This window comes from Danio rerio, chromosome 3, assembly GCF_052040795.2.
Source record: "Danio rerio strain M-AB ecotype USA chromosome 3, GRCz13ab, whole genome shotgun sequence".
NCBI classification, from domain to species: domain Eukaryota; kingdom Metazoa; phylum Chordata; class Actinopteri; order Cypriniformes; family Danionidae; genus Danio; species Danio rerio.
Genome location: NC_141023.1, coordinates 32,926,491 through 32,948,040, shown reverse-complemented (window position 1 = coordinate 32,948,040; position 21,550 = coordinate 32,926,491). Strand labels below are relative to the sequence as shown.

At 35.3% G+C, this 21,550-nt stretch overlaps 1 protein-coding gene and 1 long non-coding RNA gene across 4 annotated transcripts in view; one reads left to right on the top strand and one right to left on the bottom strand.

Annotated features, from left to right (window-relative positions):
• The window catches only part of LOC141381225 (uncharacterized), a 34,156-nt gene that overhangs the window by 944 nt on the left and 11,662 nt on the right, over positions 1–21,550 (bottom strand). The gene's annotated exons all lie outside the window — the stretch shown is intronic.
• Positions 224–21,544, top strand: abi3a (ABI family, member 3a). 3 transcript variants are annotated; one of them, XR_015480057.1, is made up of 11 exons: positions 273–489; positions 3,269–3,439; positions 8,161–8,340; positions 11,658–11,716; positions 13,440–13,535; positions 14,352–14,668; positions 17,366–17,485; positions 17,689–17,820; positions 18,648–18,834; positions 19,115–19,240; positions 20,606–21,498. XR_015480057.1 is itself a non-coding variant. In XM_087243352.1 (11 exons), the coding sequence occupies exons 1-11, from the start codon at positions 358–360 to the stop codon at positions 20,767–20,769; spliced, it is 1,593 nt and encodes a 530-aa protein (XP_087099478.1). In that variant the 5' UTR covers positions 273–357; the 3' UTR covers positions 20,770–21,498. The 3 variants fall into 3 exon arrangements, 2 of the variants coding, with proteins under 2 accessions (NP_001070242.3, XP_087099478.1); XM_087243352.1 differs by having other exon boundaries at positions 18,739–18,834; NM_001076774.3 differs by lacking the exons at positions 17,689–17,820; positions 18,648–18,834 and having other exon boundaries at positions 224–489; positions 20,606–21,544.

The following is a 21,550-nucleotide window of genomic DNA, read 5'->3' as shown; positions in this document are numbered from 1 at the left end:
TCACCACGTAAGTTACAGTATACGCCGCCGCCGAAGGGACCATGCGTTTTTTAAATAACCACAATATTATTAACCAGCGTGTCTCAGGAGTCACTTCAGCTACTAACTTATAACAGGTTAAATGTAAAAAAATAAAATAAAATAAAAAAGTTGACATATTAAAATGTTCTCGTTTCAACATGCCAGCACAGGACATGAGTAGATGATCTGAGTTTGCAGCATCATAGCTGTGTGTGTGTGATGACAGAGGAAGGCTGTGGCGGATGAGCTCTGACTGACAGACTGAAATCAGTCGGCTAACTATCGCAGGGAAGTTTCCGGAGTTGTTCTTGAACGGTCTTCTCAATCCAGGGCGCAATGAAGGATCAAAATTACAGCGATGAAATCACGAAAATACTGGAAGAGGCTCCCACTGCCCGCAAAGCACTTTTAGACAACTACGACAACTTGCACAAAGTAGCGGAGTACTGCGAGAACAACTACCTGAAGGCAAGACTATCACACCATCACACTCACTGATTCAATCTGAGAGAGAGACTGTTAAAATTGAGGAAAGCAAAAACATCTGACTCAGTCTAACTGTTGGATAGTATACGTGACATTTAAAGTTTAAGTAACCTTTAACTGCACCACTTTTCATTCTTTGACTTTATAGAAAATCGCTAGAAATTGTTAATTGAAGTTATAAACCTACTTAAAAAAGGTAAAAAATACTTCGCTTCTAAAAATATATTGAACCAACACTATAGTGTAGATCTGTAGCCTATTAGCAAAGTGTATTATCATTATAGTATTTACAACATCTTGTTAAGGAATGCTACAACATGTGGTAAATTGATAAACTGCAAGAAACTGTGTAGTGTACTTTAGATTTTCTACAGTAAACTCAACCGTGGTGTATCAGGCCTGTAGCTAACATATTGAAAGTGGTGGTTATTTTATTTTATTTTTTTCTGAAAAACAGGACCTTTTTGCAGTTATTTGCCCAATTTTCTATTTTTATATGAGGTTTAAATGCTGCATTTTAGTGACATTTCAAACACAACTGATCATGACCACACTTTTTGATGTACCAAAAATATTTCCCACCTTTTTGCCAAATTACTTGCCATACTATTTTAAGCCGTTATTTGCAAGTGTGCATTTAAACAGTACTTTTTATATTGCATTTTTATAAATAGTGTTGAGATATAAATAAAGAATAAAGAAACATGAAAAGATACTTAATTTTAAAATACTATGTTATTATCATCTATCAAGGCAAGGCAAGTTTATTTATATAGCACATTTCATACACAGTGGCAATTCATAGTGCTTTACATAAACAAGAATAAAAGAAATTAAAAAGTAAAATAAAAATAAAAACAAATAATAAAAATGAGTAAAGAAAAAACATAAAATCAGGTAAAATGTGATATAAAAGAATGAAGAAGAAGAGAAAAAACATAATAGTGCAATCTGTCGGACGCAGCACAGTGCTCATTCAGTAAAGGCACAGCTAAACAGATGTGTTTTCAGTCTTGATTTGAATGTGCCTAATGTTGGAGCACATCTGATCGTTTCTGGAAGCTGATTCCAGCAGCGAGGGGCATAGTGGCTAAAAGCCGATTCACCCTGCTTTGACTGAACTCTTGGAACTTCTAGTTTATATGATCCTAATGATCTGAGAGATCTGTTAGGTCTGTATTCAGTAAGCATATCTGTAATGTATTGAGGTCCTAGACCATTTAGTGATTTATAGACCAGTAATAATACTTTAAAATCTATTCTGAATGTAACTGGCATTAAGTTAAATCATTAAATTCTTTTTTAGTAATCTGTTAAAACTTGTTTTAAATTAAAAATGAAGCCTAAATGCAAATAACAAACTAGCCACTAAATTCAACTTTCCTCATTCAGAATATTGAAATAATTCAAATATAATATACAAATAATTTATGATAGCATAGAAGTCAACCATAGGATAGATGAGCTCATATAGGGGACCAATTCTGGACCTTTGTCAGTAAGTGGTGTCTTTCGAACCACCCGAACCCACCCTGGCTACAGCCTGTGTATTGTGTAATATCCAGTAGTTATTAAAAATGAGTGGAAAGGAAGGAAGATGAGTTTAAAGTGAAGCAAGGTTTCCTTTGCTGCCATGTCTTTGCCGAGCCTTTTTCTACCAGTGAATGAATGAATGAATGTATTAACGGATGAATAAAAGTAACTGAATTTACATCTCACTGTTCTGATATAAACCCGAAGTTTCACAATTCAGAGAAAAAAAGATGTTGATTACGAGAGAAAAAAAGTTGAACTGCAGGGCAAAATTGCACATATTCATCACACTACATTGCACTAATTCATCTTGAATTGTACATAACCACTGCACATATACATTTGTAGTTATGTTCATATCTATCTGCATACTTCTGATAAATAATAGCTAGCTGTACATATAATTATCGATTGTAAATCTCTGTTCATAGTAATCACAACCTGTACATAATGTTCATTGTACATCCATCTGTAAATATCACCCATAGTTTTTCTATGATTGCATTTTATAACTTATACCTGCACTTGCAGCTATTGTACTCTAAACTAAACTGCATTTCGTTGCCTTGTACTTGTACATGTATAATGACAATAAAGCTGAATTTAATCTAATCATAAAATATATAGAGAAGGAAAAAAAATCTAAATACCAATGTATAAACTTATTAGTTTTTCTTGTTTTGTCTCAACATTTAAAAAAAACTGTACCCTCAGAATTGACTTTCTTTTCCTTTTTTTTTTCACATTTTGTCTTAATCACAAATCAGATTTTATTTCTCTGAATTTAAACGTTACTAATGTTATAAGATATAACCTGATTTTAATATCAAACTCTGGGGAAAAAATGTAAGAATTGTGAGATGTAAACCTCTGTGAAAACTTGTGAATTCATGATTGATGAGAAATAAAGTCTGAAATATTACATTAATACAGCATTACCGTTTATATATTTTATTTAGTGGCAGAATTAAATGTTAAAAGGTTTATTGTGGCGCAGTACAAAAACAACTGAAGTCTAAGAAACATGGAACAACAAATACAACCACTTGCGTATTTGTACATAAAGCTCCTTCCCTTTTATTTTTGCTCCAGGTTGTTCAATAAGAGCACATATTGCATGCAACACCATGAAGACAGCTAGTAATAATGTGCAATCAAATGAAGATAAATTAACCTTAATTCAAATTTCAGATGAACAGTTTTTGTTAATGGGTTTTTATCTCTGCAGTCTGGAAATGACAGCAACAAAGCTCTGGAAGAGACCAAGGCCTTTACCACCCAGTCTTTGGCTAGTGTGGCCTATCAGATCAGCTCTCTGGCCACCAATGTGCTCAAGCTACTGGACGCACAAACCCTTCAGCTCCGCAAGATAGAGTCCTCTGTCAACCAGATTGGACAGGTATCTCTTTATTCTTCTTTGTCCTCAAGTTCAGCTGGTAGAGATTCTCAATAACTCTGTAAAAGAGTTCAGATGTGTCATGTGGACTCTTTATCGGCTTCACAGTGTCGCCCTTTCATTTCTTTAAAAAAAAAATGGAAGTTGTCATTTAGATGTACTGCATTTAGCAGTTTGTTCATGTGCTGGTTCCTTTTTCACCCTAAGTAATTAAATATCAGTTCAAGGTTTGGCCTGTAAATTGTGGTAACTTTGTTCACTCAGCAGCTTTAAAGCAACTTCTCTTTCGAAAGTGTGTGAATTGCTCTATTAATAATGTAAATGTTTTCTCACTGAAGACTTACAACCATGAAACAGAGTTTTTTTAAACAACAATTTGGACTGATTATACTCGTTTCTTTCCTGGTATGTATCAAAATATTTATAGAAAATTAAATAGAGAAAAAGTTCGCTGAAGAAGAGTTTTCATTCTAACATAAGGCAAATCTTTTGGAATTTTGCAAAAAAAAATGAAATATCCCTAGTGCAAGTTAGGTGCATTTCCATCAAGTTGCTAGAGAGGCAGACTGTAATATTGGTAACATAGTAACCAAGAGTAAACAAGGCAAGCATAATGGAGACAGCTGAATACTTGTCAGGTTTTAATGTTTGCTACATCAGAGTTTATTCAGCAAATACGTTTCCATCTCCCGTTATACACATTAACCTTTAAAAAAAAAAGCGAGCATAAAACGTTTTTGCAAACTTAGGAATTTTTATTAGAATGTTTTTGTTTCTATCATTTGTTTCTCATGCAATACTTTTTTTTTTTTTTTTTTTGCAATTCTCTGTTTGGAGGGTTAGCAGCTAATTCTCTCAAGATTTAAAAATACATCCAAAATTCTGCTGCCCATGTGTTGACACATACATCATCTCGGTCTCACATTTTATGTGTACTCCAACAGCTTCATTGGCTGCCCGTCAAGTCTTGTATTGATTATTGGACATTAATTTTAACAATGTATGAAGCAGTTCATGGTTCTGCTCTAGATTACATTTGTGATTTGATATCTATTTCTTCGGTCTCGCTGTTTAAGCTCTGCCTCGGGTCCTACAATATTTCAGTCTCGTTGTAAACTCAGCATCAAGGTAGGGCATTCTCTTACCACGCACCCGAACTTTGGAATGCTTTTCCCACAAACATTAGGAATGCTGGTTCCCTGGATTGTTTTAAGAAGCTACTTAAAACTCGTCTTTTTATTTGTAATATCTTTTTTTTTTATTCTCACTGTGTTTTTTTACTGTGTTTTTAATTGTTTTATTGTGCTTTGTTGTTTTTTACTATTTTGTAAGTACTTTGAGTCTTAGAAAAGCACATCATAAATAAAATTTATTATTAATATTATACTTCAAAATGTCAATTAACACAAGGTGATGTAAACAGCTTGAGATGGAACCAAACGCTAGATATAAATTATACTAAATTTTTTGGTACAATCATTGTATTACCAAAAAAAAAAAAAAAAAAAACACCTCTTAGGGTGTGTCCTCATCCAAGATATTTCATGTTTGGTCTAAAACTGCCTTTGTTTTATTGCTGAATAGCAATTGCAACTACATTTTTGTTTGTCCTATAGCAAAAATGTAATACAAAAGTTGTACAAAGTAACAATATAAAAGTTAATAGCACTTATCTGGCATCAGGTGATGCCAGTTTAAACATCGGTATAATCTGTGTCATGTGACTAAACATGTTTTTATTTTCACATTTGAAATGTGATATTTTTCACATTTGAAAAATATTAATTATGTTTCACTTACAGAAAAAGTAGTGTAGAACACTTTTAGTTGCATCCACTTGGGGCAAGCTTTTTTTTTCGATAAAAGCTATTTCATTGTGGATTAAAAGCCACACCTAGAAAAAAATGCTTTCAAATCATCAATAGTGTCAAAAAAAACTATATTTATAGCTCCTATACACTTGCTACAAACTAAAATCCTTTTTATATACAATTATTAAGAACATCTCAGTACCACAGACTCACTCTCTCTTGTTTTACACATACACACGTTGCAATCTAGCATATCTGTTATAGTCATCTCTGTTATAATACTGCTTTGATACTTTAGCTTTGTTTATCTTCTAGCCAGAAGTATTGTTTTATATGGTATTGGATTATAAGATAACCACCAAATACGTTTTTTAAACAGTTTATCATCAAACCAATATTTTGTGAAATAAATTGTGCCATAATGTTTCCTCGTGTGGGAAGCAGCCTTGTACTAAGCAAAATATTGTTCATCCAGCTGATTGGGATTGCAAACTAAACCCTTCAGTGTGTCTCAAGACCCCTTCAACTTCACATCAGTGAGTTTTATGTCTAAAACACAAAAAATATGTCCATTCAGTTGTTTTTACAGAATAAAAAGCAGAATACTTGCCAAAAAATGTAAAAGTTAGACAAAAAAACATTGTCCTGAGCCATAAAAGTTTAATGATTCTTTAAACTCATAGCTGAAGGAAATGAAAATGACTGAATGGAGCATACACTAACCTATGTATTATTTAGTTACAAGATGACACCAAGCAGTCTAAAACAGGGTAGACACATGGTAGACAAGTAGATACCAGGTTGTGAGCATATTCATGGTAGTGAGCATATTCCAGATGATACGAAGTACCCGGATGAGCCTGTGTTAGTAGTTTCAGTGGTTCTTATCTGGAAATAACATACATTGGAAAGTGGAGAATGACCAATCAGAAAAGAGCATTCCAGACAGCTGTGTAATAATCTGCGATAACAACTGCCTGCATGTACTTTATTCTGCTTATTACATGACTACTTGCTACAAAATATAAAACATACAGTGTAGACACAAAATATTGCTCTGAGCCATAATAGTTTAATAATTATTTAAACACAAAGCTGAAGGAAATGAAAATGTCTAAATTGAGCGGATGGAGCATTTCCCAGAGATGAGTTGCGGCTGGAAAGGCCTCCGCTGCGTAAAAACTTGCTGGATAAGTTGGCGGTTCATTCCGCTGTGGTGACCCCGGATTAAAAAAGGGACTAAGCTGACAAGAAAATGAATGAATGAGCTGATGGAGCATACACTAACCTACGTATTATTCAGTCACATGATGTCACCGATCAGTCAAAAACAGGGTAGACACATGGTAGACAAGTAGATACATGGTTGTGAGCATATTCATGGTAGTGAGCATAGTCAAGATGATTCAAAGAACCCGGATGAGCCTGTGTTATTAGTTTCAGTGGTTGTTATCTGGGAATAACATACATTGGAAAGTGGAGTATGACCAATCAGAAACAAGTACTTCAGACAGCCGTGTAATAACAACTGCCTGCATGTACTTTATCCTGCTTATTACATGACTACTTGCCACAAAATATAAAAAATGAATATAAAACATTGTTCTGAGCCTTAATAGTTAATTCTTTAATTAAAGGCAAAGCTGGTAGAAAGTAAAACAGGTTATCTGAAAATAACACCTTGGAATGTAGTGTCAGACCAATCAATATCAAGACATTGATGTACATTATTCTTTACCTATGTAGCCTTGAGTTTTGTCAGATATTTTATTTTATTCCAAAATTGGTTTCAAAAAAGGTGTTTTGGTGAGGGATTTCCAATCGTTGAAATGATATAGATGGGATAGTGTTGGGGAAATCAGTGTTAGGGGCCCCCGTCACCCGGGTGATAATACTCTGTGGGCCCCCTCCTCTATCCCCTTGGGCTCAGCATTCCAGTGCTCTCCGTGCTCAGCCTGCAGAACCAGGTCACCTGAGGCAGGGCTGAGCGGGGGAATGAAAGAGCCAGTGTTCTCTCACTCAGAGCCAAAGTTTGAGCCCTGATTGATGTTCTCCATTGTCTGAACTGTGACCAGGAAGAGCTGGAACAAGCAGGCCTGGGATAATGGCGATCGTTCTCACCCTGTCTGAGGGCCAGATTCAGGAAGTATCTGATGTCTGAGCAGGCCTTTTCTGTATTATAGTGAGAACATTAGTTCCTCCTACATCACAGACTGAGGTTTTACTGTGGGAGTTGAGTAAATTGAAGCTGTTTGACTCTGAATATCTTATGGTCAAAAAGTTTTGCCTGTCAATATTTGAATGTGTTTGGATTTATTGTTTTTTTTGCCTTGCTTTTAAAGCAGGTAGTGTAGCAATATTTTTATAACATAATATAAACATAAGATCATATTTAAGGATCACATTAATAGATTAAATAAATAGTTTAGCTTTGCCACTATGCTTAGCCTCTAGGTTTTACCAATATATCATCAAGTTTTTAATAATTTAAAATAGAAAGACATGTATATGATCACTTATTATCCTATATTTTACGTAGAGGCCAGAATGTTTAATTTTTAGTTTTGTCAATTTCCTTCGGCTTAGTTCCTGATTTATTGGGGTCGCCACAGTGGATGAACCACCAATTACTCTGGCACATGTTTTTTTATGTGGTGGATGCCTTTCCAGCCTCAGTTTTTTATTTCAACATTATTTTCAGTAATATTGTTTAGAGATTTGTCATATTTCTGTCATTTACATGATATCTGTGCAAGACAATGGTAAAAATTAACATAACAAGAACAGACAACATTATATACTAATCAATATTTTAAGTGGACCAAAAAAGTTTTTCAAAATTCTCCTAAACGAAAAAGGGGTTTGAGCACATTTACTTATATCATTTTTTTAAATATCTTTTCTTTTATTCAGACAGTGGACATGCACAGGGAGAAGGTGGCCCGCAGAGAGATTGGTGCATTTACAGTTGGGAAGAGGGTTCCTCGCAATCATAAGGTTGTTCCACCAGCAAAAAACAAAGAAGCCAAGCTAAAGTACACCCGTACACCCATCTCTTTCTCTAGCTTGGACTCTGTTGGCCATGGAGTGAAGGTGAGAAAACATACAATCTCATGAATTGGGTGTTGAACATTGTTAAGGATGTTCCTAATTGACTGCAGTAGTTATTAAGCAACAAAAAACTAATCATAATCTGACTTTTTTAAAGGTCCCATGAAGTGTTTTAAAATGTGCATTTTTATTCGATGTTTGACATAATCTCAAGCGAAACTCGAAGAGAGGGTGGGACATAGTGTAGCCCCTCCCCTTTTTTAAAACTGCCAATAGCGTTTTGTTTTCATCACCACTCTTTGGAGTGAAAGCGATTAAGCACAAGTGCATCGAATGAAAATTAAATGAGAAGCATCTTGAAGGGGCGGGGCTTGTCAGATACTAGAGATCATTTGATTGGTTATAATTTAATCAGAAACTGTAGTATGAGGTGATGTGGGTAAAAACATTGATCCATTGAGTTGGAGATGACAAATACAAGCCTTGCATTAGTTTTATATCTTCGACACAAAATTTGTTGCTGTTTTGTAGCTTATAGATATCTTAAAAACTAATAATACCGATACTAACATCTAAAAACCTTTATTTTAATTTCATGGCACTTTTAACTCATTGAAATGTATGTGTTTATAATATGTTTAGTTTTTTTTTTGCAAATTTATTAACTGTAAATAGAAAAAATATTTTTTTTTTCAAAGGATATTAAGTGTCCTTTGCAAATTATAAATAATGTAGCTGTGTTTGAATATTAAAAACCTGCAAACTTTTAAAGCTAAAGTGCACAACAAATAAATAAATAGTCTTTATTTCTGTAGTTATGAACAATAAAAACAAGTCATCAGTGATTCTAGTTTCACTTAGATTTATTACAAGTGTATGTCCTGTCAGTCTTTCCACATACATTTTATTCTGCTACAATTCATGGACTTTCACACAAATCTATGTTACAATCACTGAAGCTGAGCTATAAATCACTTACTTGGATCATAACTGCACTGTAGTTTACGATAAGAGAGTTCTGAAGAGTGCAGAATTTATTCACTGAGCTCAGGCACTTAATAAAAACTCATTTTATTTACAGCCTTAACTGATCTAATCAAAATCTGATTGACCATTAGGAACAGAAATGTGTGTCAATGCTTATTAATCTCTCAACTTACCACTAAGAAACCTCTTGCTCATGTCACGCACACAATATAGGTTTAGGTTAATCAACTATTTCCTCCTAATTTACCACTTTTCTGTTAGCCTCTAGTGTTGGAATTCAGATATGGTGATGATGGGTAATTAGTTTCTTAAACATTCGATAAGCCGTTGAACCCAATCAAAGCAGATTGGGCCGACTGACCAATCAGAGCAGAGCAGATTTAGTTGTTTGAGTCTCAAAAGAGGTCGTGTGGAATGTATATAATAAAAAAAATGAATGTATTTTGAGACCTTTAAAACAAAATGAGAAAGATTTTTAAGAGTATCAATGTGGTAATAATAATAATAATTAATAATAATAATAATTCCTTACATTTATATAGTGCTTTTCTGGACAGTCAAAGCACTTTACGCATTTTTGGGGGGAATCTCCTCATCCACCATCAGTGTGCAGCGTCCACTTGGATGACGCGACGACAGCCATATTGTGCCAGAATGCATACACCAGCTGATTGGTAGAGAGGAAACCAGTGATGTGATGAAGCCAGATATGATATGGGGATGGTTAGGAGGCAATGATGGAGAGAGGCATGGGCAAATTTAGCCAGGATGCTGGGGTTAAAAACCTACTCTTTTTTGAAGGACATCCTGGGATTTTTAATGACCACAAAGAGTCAGGACATTCACAATACTGGGGCATTAGGACCCACACAGACTGCAGGTTGAGCGCCCCCTGCTGGTCTCACTAACACCACTTCCAGCAGCAACCTAGCTTGTCTGTGTGGTCTCCCATCCAGGTACTGACCGGGTACAGCCCTGCTTAGCTTCAGTGGGCAATCATGTGGCATTGCAGAGAGCTGCCAATTTCTGCTGCTTTAACTGCTGCTAAACATTTTTTTTTAAGAATGTAACTATAATATAATAGTATACAGGGGGAATAAATGATGACCCAGCATTAGAAATTAGAAATGAAATTCTAAAAGAAGTTAGAAATGAGAAGTAAAATGGTAAAAAGTAGAGTATGCTCATTTTAGCTTAATTATTCTTTTTAATCTTTGTCATATTTGACCACATCCTGTGATAAAACAGTTTAGCCTGGCATGAATTAACAGTGCAAACACACACACACACTCAGAGCAATGGCACATTCAAATCACTCTCTTATTTTGCCTCAAACACACACACATTCAAACACTCACACTCACGGTTGGTTGGCTGGCCACCAGCCACTAAGCAGCGTGGGAAAACAGCTAGAGTCATTAATTGGTGCTAGTACCCATGCTAAGCTAGCTCATTGATACCCTGTTAGGTCCGTAAAGCAGTGAGCAGACAAACAAACACAAAGCTACAAGCATTTCACAGGAATGCACTTGTCAGAGACGAAACAAGTGGCACAAAACCACAGAAAACTGCTGAAGCACACATTTAGATTTAGAAAGTCTAGCACGTTTGCCCACACATCTACCAAAGCTTCTTTTTTTTACATCTAAAGTTACTTTTTTAATTTAAAATGCTATTGTTTTAATCATTAAATGTATATTTAGGGGCACTTTGGGTCAGTGAGACTGTATTTAGGGTAATTAATTTGCCAGGATGCATTTAATGGATTGATCAAAAGGGACAAATACAGCGTTACAAAGCATTTCTATTTCAAATAAACAAATTATTCACCAAATAAACTGAAATCTTTAAACCCCTCATCACAGATTCCACAAAATTATTAAGCAGCTAATTTGAAATTGTTAGCACTAGATTAGATTAGCTTACAGATTGTTAGCACGACAATAAAATGACTTCTGAAGAATCCTAAAAAAAAAAAATCATACAAAAAACAAATGTAAACGTAAAAAAAACGTAAATATATATTTATTTAATCAGAATCTCTCCAGAATAAGTGGATAATATGGAATCTATTTTTGTTGTCTACTCGTTTAAGAGTAGTGTAAATTCCGACTTACTTCATTTGTGACAAACCCTTCCTTATTATAATAAGTAGGTATGCAATTTCGAATGCAGCCAATGTTTGTTTGCACATGAAGCTATTCAATATTTTTAACTCTTCCAGTGCTCAGATATTTCTGGACATGAAATTTGCTAATGCTGATAAAAAGGAGTGAGGGTGGTCAGTTTGTAATTGGTTTGTGGATTGTTTTTGTTTTTATATTAATGTAGCTCCATCCAGAAACCATAATCATCCTATTTGTTGTTTTCAGGATTCTGGCCAACCACAGTTAAAAACGGCTACCATGTCGCGCAGCGGCAGCATACTGAGGTACATCTAGCACACTCACATTTGTCTAGTATCTTACATAGGATGTGTTATTTTAGCAATGTTTACACACTTTTCGATTTTTGACTGAAAGTTTGAATTTGATTTGAATTTATTTTATTCTTTATCTACTTTTTGTTTTTTTTATTTTGGTAAAACTTTATTTTTAAATTATTTGCTAAGGCAACATTTCTATTGTTAACTTTTTATTTTATTTTACATTCAATCAATTAGAAGACACTTTTGTCAGTGTGAGTGATTTACATGTTAAGTCAATGCGAAGACATGAATAGACATGCTGTGGTGCTGTATGGACAAATGAGGAGCCGCAAATAAAGCAGCGCTTGTTGAATGTTTTGCACAATTAACGTTTCGTGCGAATCGCTCAAGGTGGAAAATCTAAACTTCAGTGGACATTTGCATCACATTAACCAATCAGAAACTTTCTCTTGTACGGGTGTGATTATGAAGTAGCACCAGAAACCAGGTATAGTTCTAGAGGAGTTGATGAGCTCAAAGAGCTGAGTGCACCTCTAAAAGGATCTAGTGGACTCAGACACGGTGCCAAACAAATATATACACTGTTTTCAGCCACCCTAAAGCACATAAACAGCTGTTCTCTCAAAAAAATCCATGTTAGCCATTTAGCAATGAAGGTAGAGTCATTGAGCAGACAGAAGCCCTGCTTATAATGCGAATCCATGTCTATTGTGAAGTGAATTTGATGCTCGAATGAAGCGAGTAAACTCAAAATGTTCACAAGTCTATTTAGGTGCGAATAGCATGTTTTATTTGCGCGTTCTGCATCTGCTGTGAACACAGCATAAGGAGTTTAAGTAAAGTGTCTGGTGCATATAGAGAGAAGAATGTTTCTACAGGTGGTTTGTCAAGCCCACTCACCTGTGTGAACTACACTACGTAAATGCACAATGTTTTTCTCTTTTTTTCTTTTATAAATATGGTGAGATTATAAAAAAGTGGTGCAAATGTGCAAAACTGCTGCAAGTGCCGGTTAAAGTGTCAGAGAGATGAAAGAGTGTGTTTTCTACAAAGTTTATTTGATTATTTTATGCGACTCTTAATAATTTTATTGAACAATCCTGACAAATTTACTGATACTGACACCTCAACAATACTGACTTGTGCCTGTTTCTTTAATTGAATTGACATGTTCTTTAAAGCTGCTTGTGTCAGTCATTTTTTCGTTGTCTTGTGCCATTAACACAAAGATGCTGTTTTCACACAATCTTGAGATGCAAGCATTCATTCTTTATACAGGATCTACCTGTTATCTCTAGAACATCCTGTGTGACACCCACACAACCGCAGCCACTGTGACTATCATGCTAGTGATTACATCTTCTTTCACTTTATATTAGATCCTCCATGAAAATCTCTCTGTTACGCTTTAAAAAAAAGTATTCAGATATACAGTCACATTAGCTGATGGAATCAGACACACTCGTGCAGTCTCAGTCCTGCGTTCCTCTTCTGACTCAGTTTGAGAGCCTTTCTCCAGGAAGTGCTTTTTGTTTGTTCTACCCACTTCCCCTCTTTGCGCGGCCTGAAAGCTCTGTGGTGACTTTAGTTTCTCAGCACGAGCACATGAGACATGCACACGTCTTTTCAGAGCAAAGTGTATTTCTGCAAAAAATACAGAAGTTCTTGCCTAATATGAACTGTTTGGCCACTCATAATGTGTTTCGTTTTCTGTGTGTTGATGAAGTCGAGGCGGTCGTCCTCCAGAGCCAGTCCAGTGTCCTGTGGCCCCCAGTCTGTCTCATGGAGCATCACTGACCTCACTCAACGACAAGTCTATCACGTAAGAACACACTTAAAAGCCACATTTACTAACAGCTTTTCCCTGAACAAATCCACGATTTACTAAAAACATGCTGTGAAACATTACACTGTGAAACAATGCTTTTCTTACTTAGAGATTTTGCCTTGCATCTAGTAAAATTATCTAAATATTCCTAAAACAAGAAACATTTTCAAGACAAGCTTATAATATTGTCCTTTTCTGAAATGATAAGTCCAAATTATGTTAATTACGTTAAAAATTATTAGCAAATTAAAATAAATACTTAATTTTGACTTATTTCTAAAAACAAAACAATATTTTATGTTTGTCTTGAAAATATTTAAAGAATTGTTAGATATTTGGACTAAATACAAGAGAAAACCCTTAAGTAAGAAAAACTTTTTTTGCAGTGTACAGATGAAAAATCTTATTATGCAGTTATTTTTGCGACCTTATTTGATTGCATTTACAACAGTTTCCTTTTCAGGTGCAACATTTATAATAGGAGGGTATTTAAATAGTAATTAAAAATAAATAAATCATGCAATGTCATTTACTAAAATGTATGTAAGTGGTCCAAAATTAAACAAAAAGTGCTCAGGTGTAGCTTAAATAATGTGCCCGTACTCTTTAGGTTAGGGATTCACCTTGATTTTTATAAATGTAAAGCCATTGGAAAATGTGGATTACAAGTACATATAATGCACACGCATCATCTTCTTTAATATGACAAAAGATCCAAAGAAAATCAGCACTCTGCCACTTTAGCTAATTTTTAGTGTAATGTTTTCCTAAGGTTAAGTCTTCCTAACTCTATTTCTTCAATCACTGCAGTTCGAGTTTTGGTATAGCTGTGCCACCTCCTGTAGTGCCCAGCTGGCCCACCAGCCCTGATAGTGACATCATCAGCACACTATCGGAAGAAGTGCGGGAAGAAGGACCACCGCCTCCACCCCCAATGATGGAGGCGAAGGGTGAAGTGAATCATGCGCAGGAGGCCGCTCCACCAGCTCCACCACCACCTCCACCTCCTCCCATGGATTGTCCTAACAGCATCCCCCCGCCTCCTCCAATGCCCATCTCATCTACACCTGAACCAAGCAGCATGATGGCCATACCACCTCCCCCTCCTGCTCCACCTCTTGAAACAGGTTAGTTTGTGCTGACAGAAATAATCATTCAATATGACAGATAAGGTAACAACAGGCTACACCGTGAGATATGCAGTGTTGGGCAAGCTACTTGAAAATGTAGTGAGCTTAGCTATTAGCTACTCTACTTAAAATGTAGCTTAACTTCACTAAAAGCTACCCCCTGGGAAATGTAGCAAGCTAAGCTAAAAGCTACAAGGCAAACGTAGCTTAGCTACATCCAAGCTATTTTTGCAATTTTTATTTTGAAATCGAAACAACTTAAATCCAAGTCAATCATATTTTAGTGATCAATAAAACTGTCAATGAAACATATGAGGCATAATATTTCAGTTCGGTCATTTACTGTAAATAGTATGCTGTACTACACAGAAACAAATTATAGTATAACAGCTAAAACAAAAAATTCAATAAAACCAGGTGTACACATTTGAAATACTATAGTAAAGAGAATTTTTTTGGAATTATATATATATTAGCTTCAGAAATAACTCCTCTCCCTCAGTCATCTTTCCGTCAAGCAAGTTTCGGTTGGTGACATCGCTAACCAGAGGTGGCAGTAACGCACCAAAAAGTTTGTTGTCGAACACCGTAAAACAGGAAGAAGAAGAATTCCTCATTCTATCCATCCTATTTATTTACTTTCACCCGCTACACACCGGCCTCAGCTCTGTGAATTTCGGTGCCGTCACTTATTGATCCGCGATCTGTAAATGTAGCTTGTGTGGACGCTACTGCGCTACTTGACTAATAAAATAGCTTCGCTACTGAAAAGCTATTTGATTTAGAAAGTAGTGACACTACCGCCAAGCTACTGAGAAATGTAGTTAAGCTAGTAGCGTCACTACTTGTAGCGATGCTACTGTCCAACACTGGAGATATGTAAGGCATAAAGTACATCCAGACGGTTGTTATCACAGAATAAATCTTGACAGTATATATAACAGTCTGATATGAAGTGAAGGTTTGTTATATACGACTTGAGGGCTGTAAAAAAAAAAACGTCTGGATGTATTTATTCAACGTATTAAACGGCTACTTACACAAAACAAAAAAAATTAGGCACAAAACATGAGCCCTAATTATTTGTTAGTTCTACAATTAAATGCAAAGCTGACAGAAATGAAAACTTCTGAACGGAACAGATGGAGCATACACTAACCTATGTGTTATTCAGTAATAAGCTGTCAAAAATGAAAATGGTTGTGACAGACAAGCGCCAATGTATTTATATGACTATGAATGTATGCACTGATGGAGAAGATGATTTGAAGATTTCGGATGAACCTGTTATTAGTTTGTAGTTTAAATGTGGAAACTGACCAATTAGAATCAAGTATTCCAGAGAGCTGTGTATTTATATGTGATAATGTTTTTGTCCATGTTAGGTGATAATCAGCTACTTTACAGTAGTCAACAATTTAAGTGGATGAAAAGTTTCTTAAACTATTGAACGAAACTCATTCTAGTGGTGATGGCACAGTGAGTAGCGTTGTCGCTTCATAGAAAGAAGGTTGCTGGTTTGAGCCTCAGCTGGCTCAGTTAGCATTTCTGTGTGGAGTTTGCATGTTTTGCATGTCCAAAGACATGTGGTATAGGTGAGTTGGGCAAGCTAAATTGGCCATTGTGTTTGTGTGTGAATGAGAATGTATGGGTGTTTCCCAGTTATGGGTTGCAGCTGGAAGGGCACCCGCTGCATAAAACATATAAGTTGGCGGTAGTTCCGTTACGGCAACCCCTTATTAATAAAGGGACAAAGCTAAAAAAAAGAAAATGAATGAACACTTATTCTTGTCTTAGGACAATATTGAAAGTCTACTTTGATCCACTTCAAATGTTTCTTACATACTGTACATTGATATTAAAAATATGTTTTGAAAGAAAATTCTTACCAAGGCTGCATATATTTATCAAAAAAACAAATATATGACCTGATTTTTTATTCATTAAAAAAAAATTATTCAAGGAAAGATAAATATGCAACATACAAACCGCTAAAAAGAGCTGAAATATGGCATAGTCCCAAGACAAAAGACATATTGACACTGTAAAGGATATCTTTAAAACTAGTAAAATGAGTATTAAAAACAAACAAAAATGTGCTATAGAAGTAAGTATGCATGTGTCAAGTAAAAATGTAGTGTAGCCAGTGTTTCACAACTGGTGGGTTGATACCCAAAAATGGGTCACAGAAGAGGTCTGAGTGGGTTGCAGAGCGTTCTTATGATGCTTTTAGATTTTCAAAGATGTGTGTGAAAGCTGTTGATGCTCCTTTTAGATGTGGTTCATATGCGTATGAGAAAAACGCATTCACCTAAAGGCCATTTCAGACCACTTGTGGCATTCGGAAGTCTATTTTCAACAGTAGAAATGCAGAAAGCTGGTTTCAGTGGTGCCATGAAGGCAGTGGCTGCATGCAACCAGTGCTCAACCACCTGCTTTACAAGCCCAGCCTCTGAGCTAGAAGTAGGCTTGCTAGGTAAAAAAAAAAAAAGTTATATAATAAATAAATAGAGTTGCAGTTTAATACCAAGAGATACTATTGGTCCCAGATCCAAATACTATAAGTAATTTTAAGTTGATAATTACTGGTCTAGTCCAATGGCACATTTGGTCACTGAAGTCAAGGCAGAGTAAGTGAATCAATAAATATTAGTTGTACAGTGCAACAGAATTAAGTCGATTGTTTTTAACCAGTGGCTGAGGAGATTGGCTTTCCTCCACCTGAAGCTCTCGGTGACATGCCTCCTCCACCAGCCCCTGATGGCATTGATCTTCCAAGCCCACCACCTCTGCCTGGAGAGGAGAACATCGAAGGTACAAAAATGTCCAAACTAAAGCGCATGCTTGTTCAAAAGTGATATTTTGTTGTGCGCCATGCTTCAAAATGATATCACATTTACTTTATCTTGCAGCCATTTTATCTAAGTGTGTGATCGTGGTGTTGTGGTTATTTGTATCTGCAAGCTTTTATTCTCGGAGCTCTTATTCCCCACACTTGTCTCTCTCTTGTCACTCAGCTCTGCGTTCTCGCCGGTCACGGGTGCGACGTCATCCTCCTAGCACTCGCTCTCTCTCTCTTAGGGTCCGCATGGGCCCCAGCGCTCGCTCGCTGTACACACGCTCGCTTTTCCTGCCTGCTGCTCAATCACGTAAGGCCTGCTCAGTCCTTATTTACTGAAGCTCACTGCTAGTTTTTACTGTTGATGGCAAAAATTTTAAAGAGATTGTTCACCCAAAAATGTAAATATGCTCACCATTTTTTTCACTCTCAAGTGGTTCCAAACCTTTACGAGTAAATTTTTTTTTTGTAGTGAATTACAAAAGAACATATTTGGAAGAATTGTGTATATTGTAACTATTTACATCCTAAAGAAATAGTAGTTACTAGTTTCCAACATTCTTCAAAATATCTTCTTTTGTTTTCAACAACAAAAAAAACACATAAAGAAACAGGTGAAGCAAACATACGAAGGCTTAGAGTCTTAGGTGCTGTTTACACTAGTGCATTTTGGTTTTAATACACATGTATATTTATTAAAGTTATGTAAACACACAGTGTTTTAAAAACATTAAAGACCTGGTTTAGTTTGCATACTAATGCGTGGCTATCCACAATTGCTCTCTCATTGCTCTTTTAGACTATTGCGTATCGTTCCCTGATGCCCTTACATATGACTACTACACAACTGATAGACAGCAAGTACTGATGCCGGCAAAATGAATACATGCCCAGTGAGCATGAATGGTATAGAAGGCTGTGGAAGAAGTCTGTTTTTTCGAATCCCAGTAAAAATTCTAGTCTGGATGAGGAGCACTTGTATTCTAATATGCCTTAAAACTAAAACACACTAGTGTAAATGCCACTTTAATATTTGGGTGAAGTAACCCTTTTAAGTCAACTAAAACACTTCTGTTTTCTGGCATGCCAATATTTCAAAGACCCATTAGTCAAAAGCTTTGCCCATTTGGTCTTCAGAGTTTCACATTCTTACTGGCTGGAAGATGTCTCCAGTCTGTACAGACTATTTCTCCATGTCATGCTGCTTCTCTTTATTGACACCTGTCAGTCATGATCCCCCCGCCCCCTCCATACCCTCCTCCTTTGGCTCCGCCTGCTTCGCTCAGTCCATTGTGCAGGATTCCTGCCCGCCTGCAGCACCTGGGTAAGTGCTTTTCATTTCTGTTTGCCACTTTCTCAGAATGCTTTTCAGCAAGCCATTTTAGCCAATTTTTGTTTGTCATTTTTAATCGTGCACTTGTTTTACATCCTCAACAAAATTAGAATTCTCCTGTAAATGGAAAGCTTGCAGAGGAGATGATGCATTTTTTTGTCATTTGACAGCTGCTGCGAGGTGGAAAAATGTGTACAGTTTAAACATGCTTGTGGTCAGATGCATGGCAGTTCCTGCTCTAATGTTGTCAATGTGTTAACGTTGTGTTTAGATCTTGAGATTCCAGCACCGCCCCCTTCACCACCACTAGACGATTTTGACAGCTATGAGGAAATGCCCCCTCTGCCTCCCCCTATTGACTATGACATGTCAGCACCAGTCGACTATCTGGAGAAAGGTTAGAGGTTTTATTGTCATACATATCTAGCTTTGTGATTATACTGTTTCAAATTAAGGGTTTCATTTTCTGTTTGAGGAACTTCTATTCAAAAATGTTTTTATATACAATTTTTGAATAGATTTTACACAAATTGAAAATCACAGTGGACAAAAATGGCAATTAATATGAAGCTTAAAATAAAAATAAAATAAAAAAGAATTACATAACATAACATTACATTACATTACATAAGCATTACATAAGCTTAATTTCTAACATGTGATAATCATGGAGAAGAACAGAGGTTTTTATCCAAGAAATTCAGACATCTTAATATTGCCAACCCCAGAATCCAAATAAATGTACAAATTGTAAAAAAAATAAATAAATAATATATATATATATATATATATATATATATATATATATATATATATATATATATATATATATATATATATATGAGGAATTCCATGCAAATGTCAAATGGTAATAAAAAAATTAAGTTTTCAACAAAATACGGAAAGCGTTTCTGGGTTTTTTGTTTAAGTATTTTACAGTACTTTATAAATACTTAAAAATGCATCTGTCAATGGTTTTAAACTATTCTATTTGATTTACCAAAGTCACACAAGTGGCAATTTTACATCTGTCACATCCATAACGGAGAGATGTCACATCCATAACGACACTTTTTCCTCATAAATTTGAAAATATGAGTTGTTCTGGAAAATATAAACAAAAGTTCCAATGTAATGTTAACATATGCTTTCTATGCAAATTTACGTTTTGAGTTTTTACTGCAAATGTCACATCCATAACTCTTGAATTGCATATATATATATATATATATATATATATATGTATAAAGGGTTTGTGCTGCAAATAATCCATATACATAATAAATAAGGAGTGATAGGTATGTTTCGCTTTGTGATTTTTATCCATTTTGCAAATAACATTATGAATGGCATTTTAATATGATATCAGTACAACAAGCAATTCTGTTGCCAAAGCTTTAGTTTTTTTCCATTTATTTTTTTTTTGTATTTCCTACAGCACAGTAATGTTCAACACATCTTTCATATTGGCGTTATTTGTGGTCTGCTGAGAATAACTTGTTATTACTGCCATAATAATGCCACCCCATTACACTTACAGTAGCTTATAAAATCATTTCACTGATTGTTTAGTTTAGCGGAAATTACTCCCAAAACTAACACAAAGCATTTTGAGGCATAGGAAAGATTTTGCATGGTGAATCAATATTCAGTAAAATCTTTTTTTTTTTTTTTTTTACTAAATGATTCTATTTACATTTAATTACTATTAAAGAATTTGTACAGAGACTGATTTTCCATTGTAATCTTCTTTTCTTCCAAGTGGTGGCACTATATACATATGACACAGGCAAGCCGGGTGACCTGGTGTTTCAGGAAGGGGACATCATTTACCTCACCAGCAGGAATGAGGACGGCTGGTGTGAAGGGGTCCTGAACGGAGTTAAGGGTTATTTTCCTGGCAACTATGTGGAGTCCACTGCTTGAGTCCACTGCTTGACCGGCCATATGTTTTTACAATGTCACTGAGCAAATTATTTGAGACCCGAAGCACCTTCTTTTAACATTTTGTCAAGTGAATCTGTTTAGTTATATTGGCTGTACTGAGCTCCTTTTTGTTGTAGTTCTTGTTCTCAAACATCACAAAAGCTACTAACATGCTGACCGATGTTCCCAGCAAAGATGAGCTTGCGTTTATGAAAATACCCTGTCTCAAGTTTACTCTGGTTTTAAGAATAATGATCATTTATCTCTCAGGACTTTAAGTTATAATCTCAATGTACGACATATAAAGAAACATTTTATGTGCATTTCAGATGTATTTGATCTATTAAGATTATAAATGAATTCATATTTTAGTTTGAATAGGTTTTTATGCAGAGTAAATATAATATAAAATAATATATTTGTGTAATTTAATTTAGTTTCCTAATTAACATTTATTGCTTGTGATCAGTTTATAACATTTCTTAGATTCCCTTTTGCGAATATTGTATTTAACAATATTTGTACTGTGGTGAGTTAAGGAAATCTGTTAATGTGCACCAGCTCACGTCACTGTTTTATGGTACCAAGTTAGCTTTTACAGTCCACAGGCTTTTTGATCTGTTCATTTATAATGAACAGGCTCATCTGTCTTATTTTTTACTTTTCTAAACTGTTACACAGTTGTCTATTTCATGTTGAGGAAATGTATAAAAATTTCTTTGATGTAAATGTGTGTCTCTTTGTTTTACAAAAATGAAAGAGTAATTATGGAGAATATACT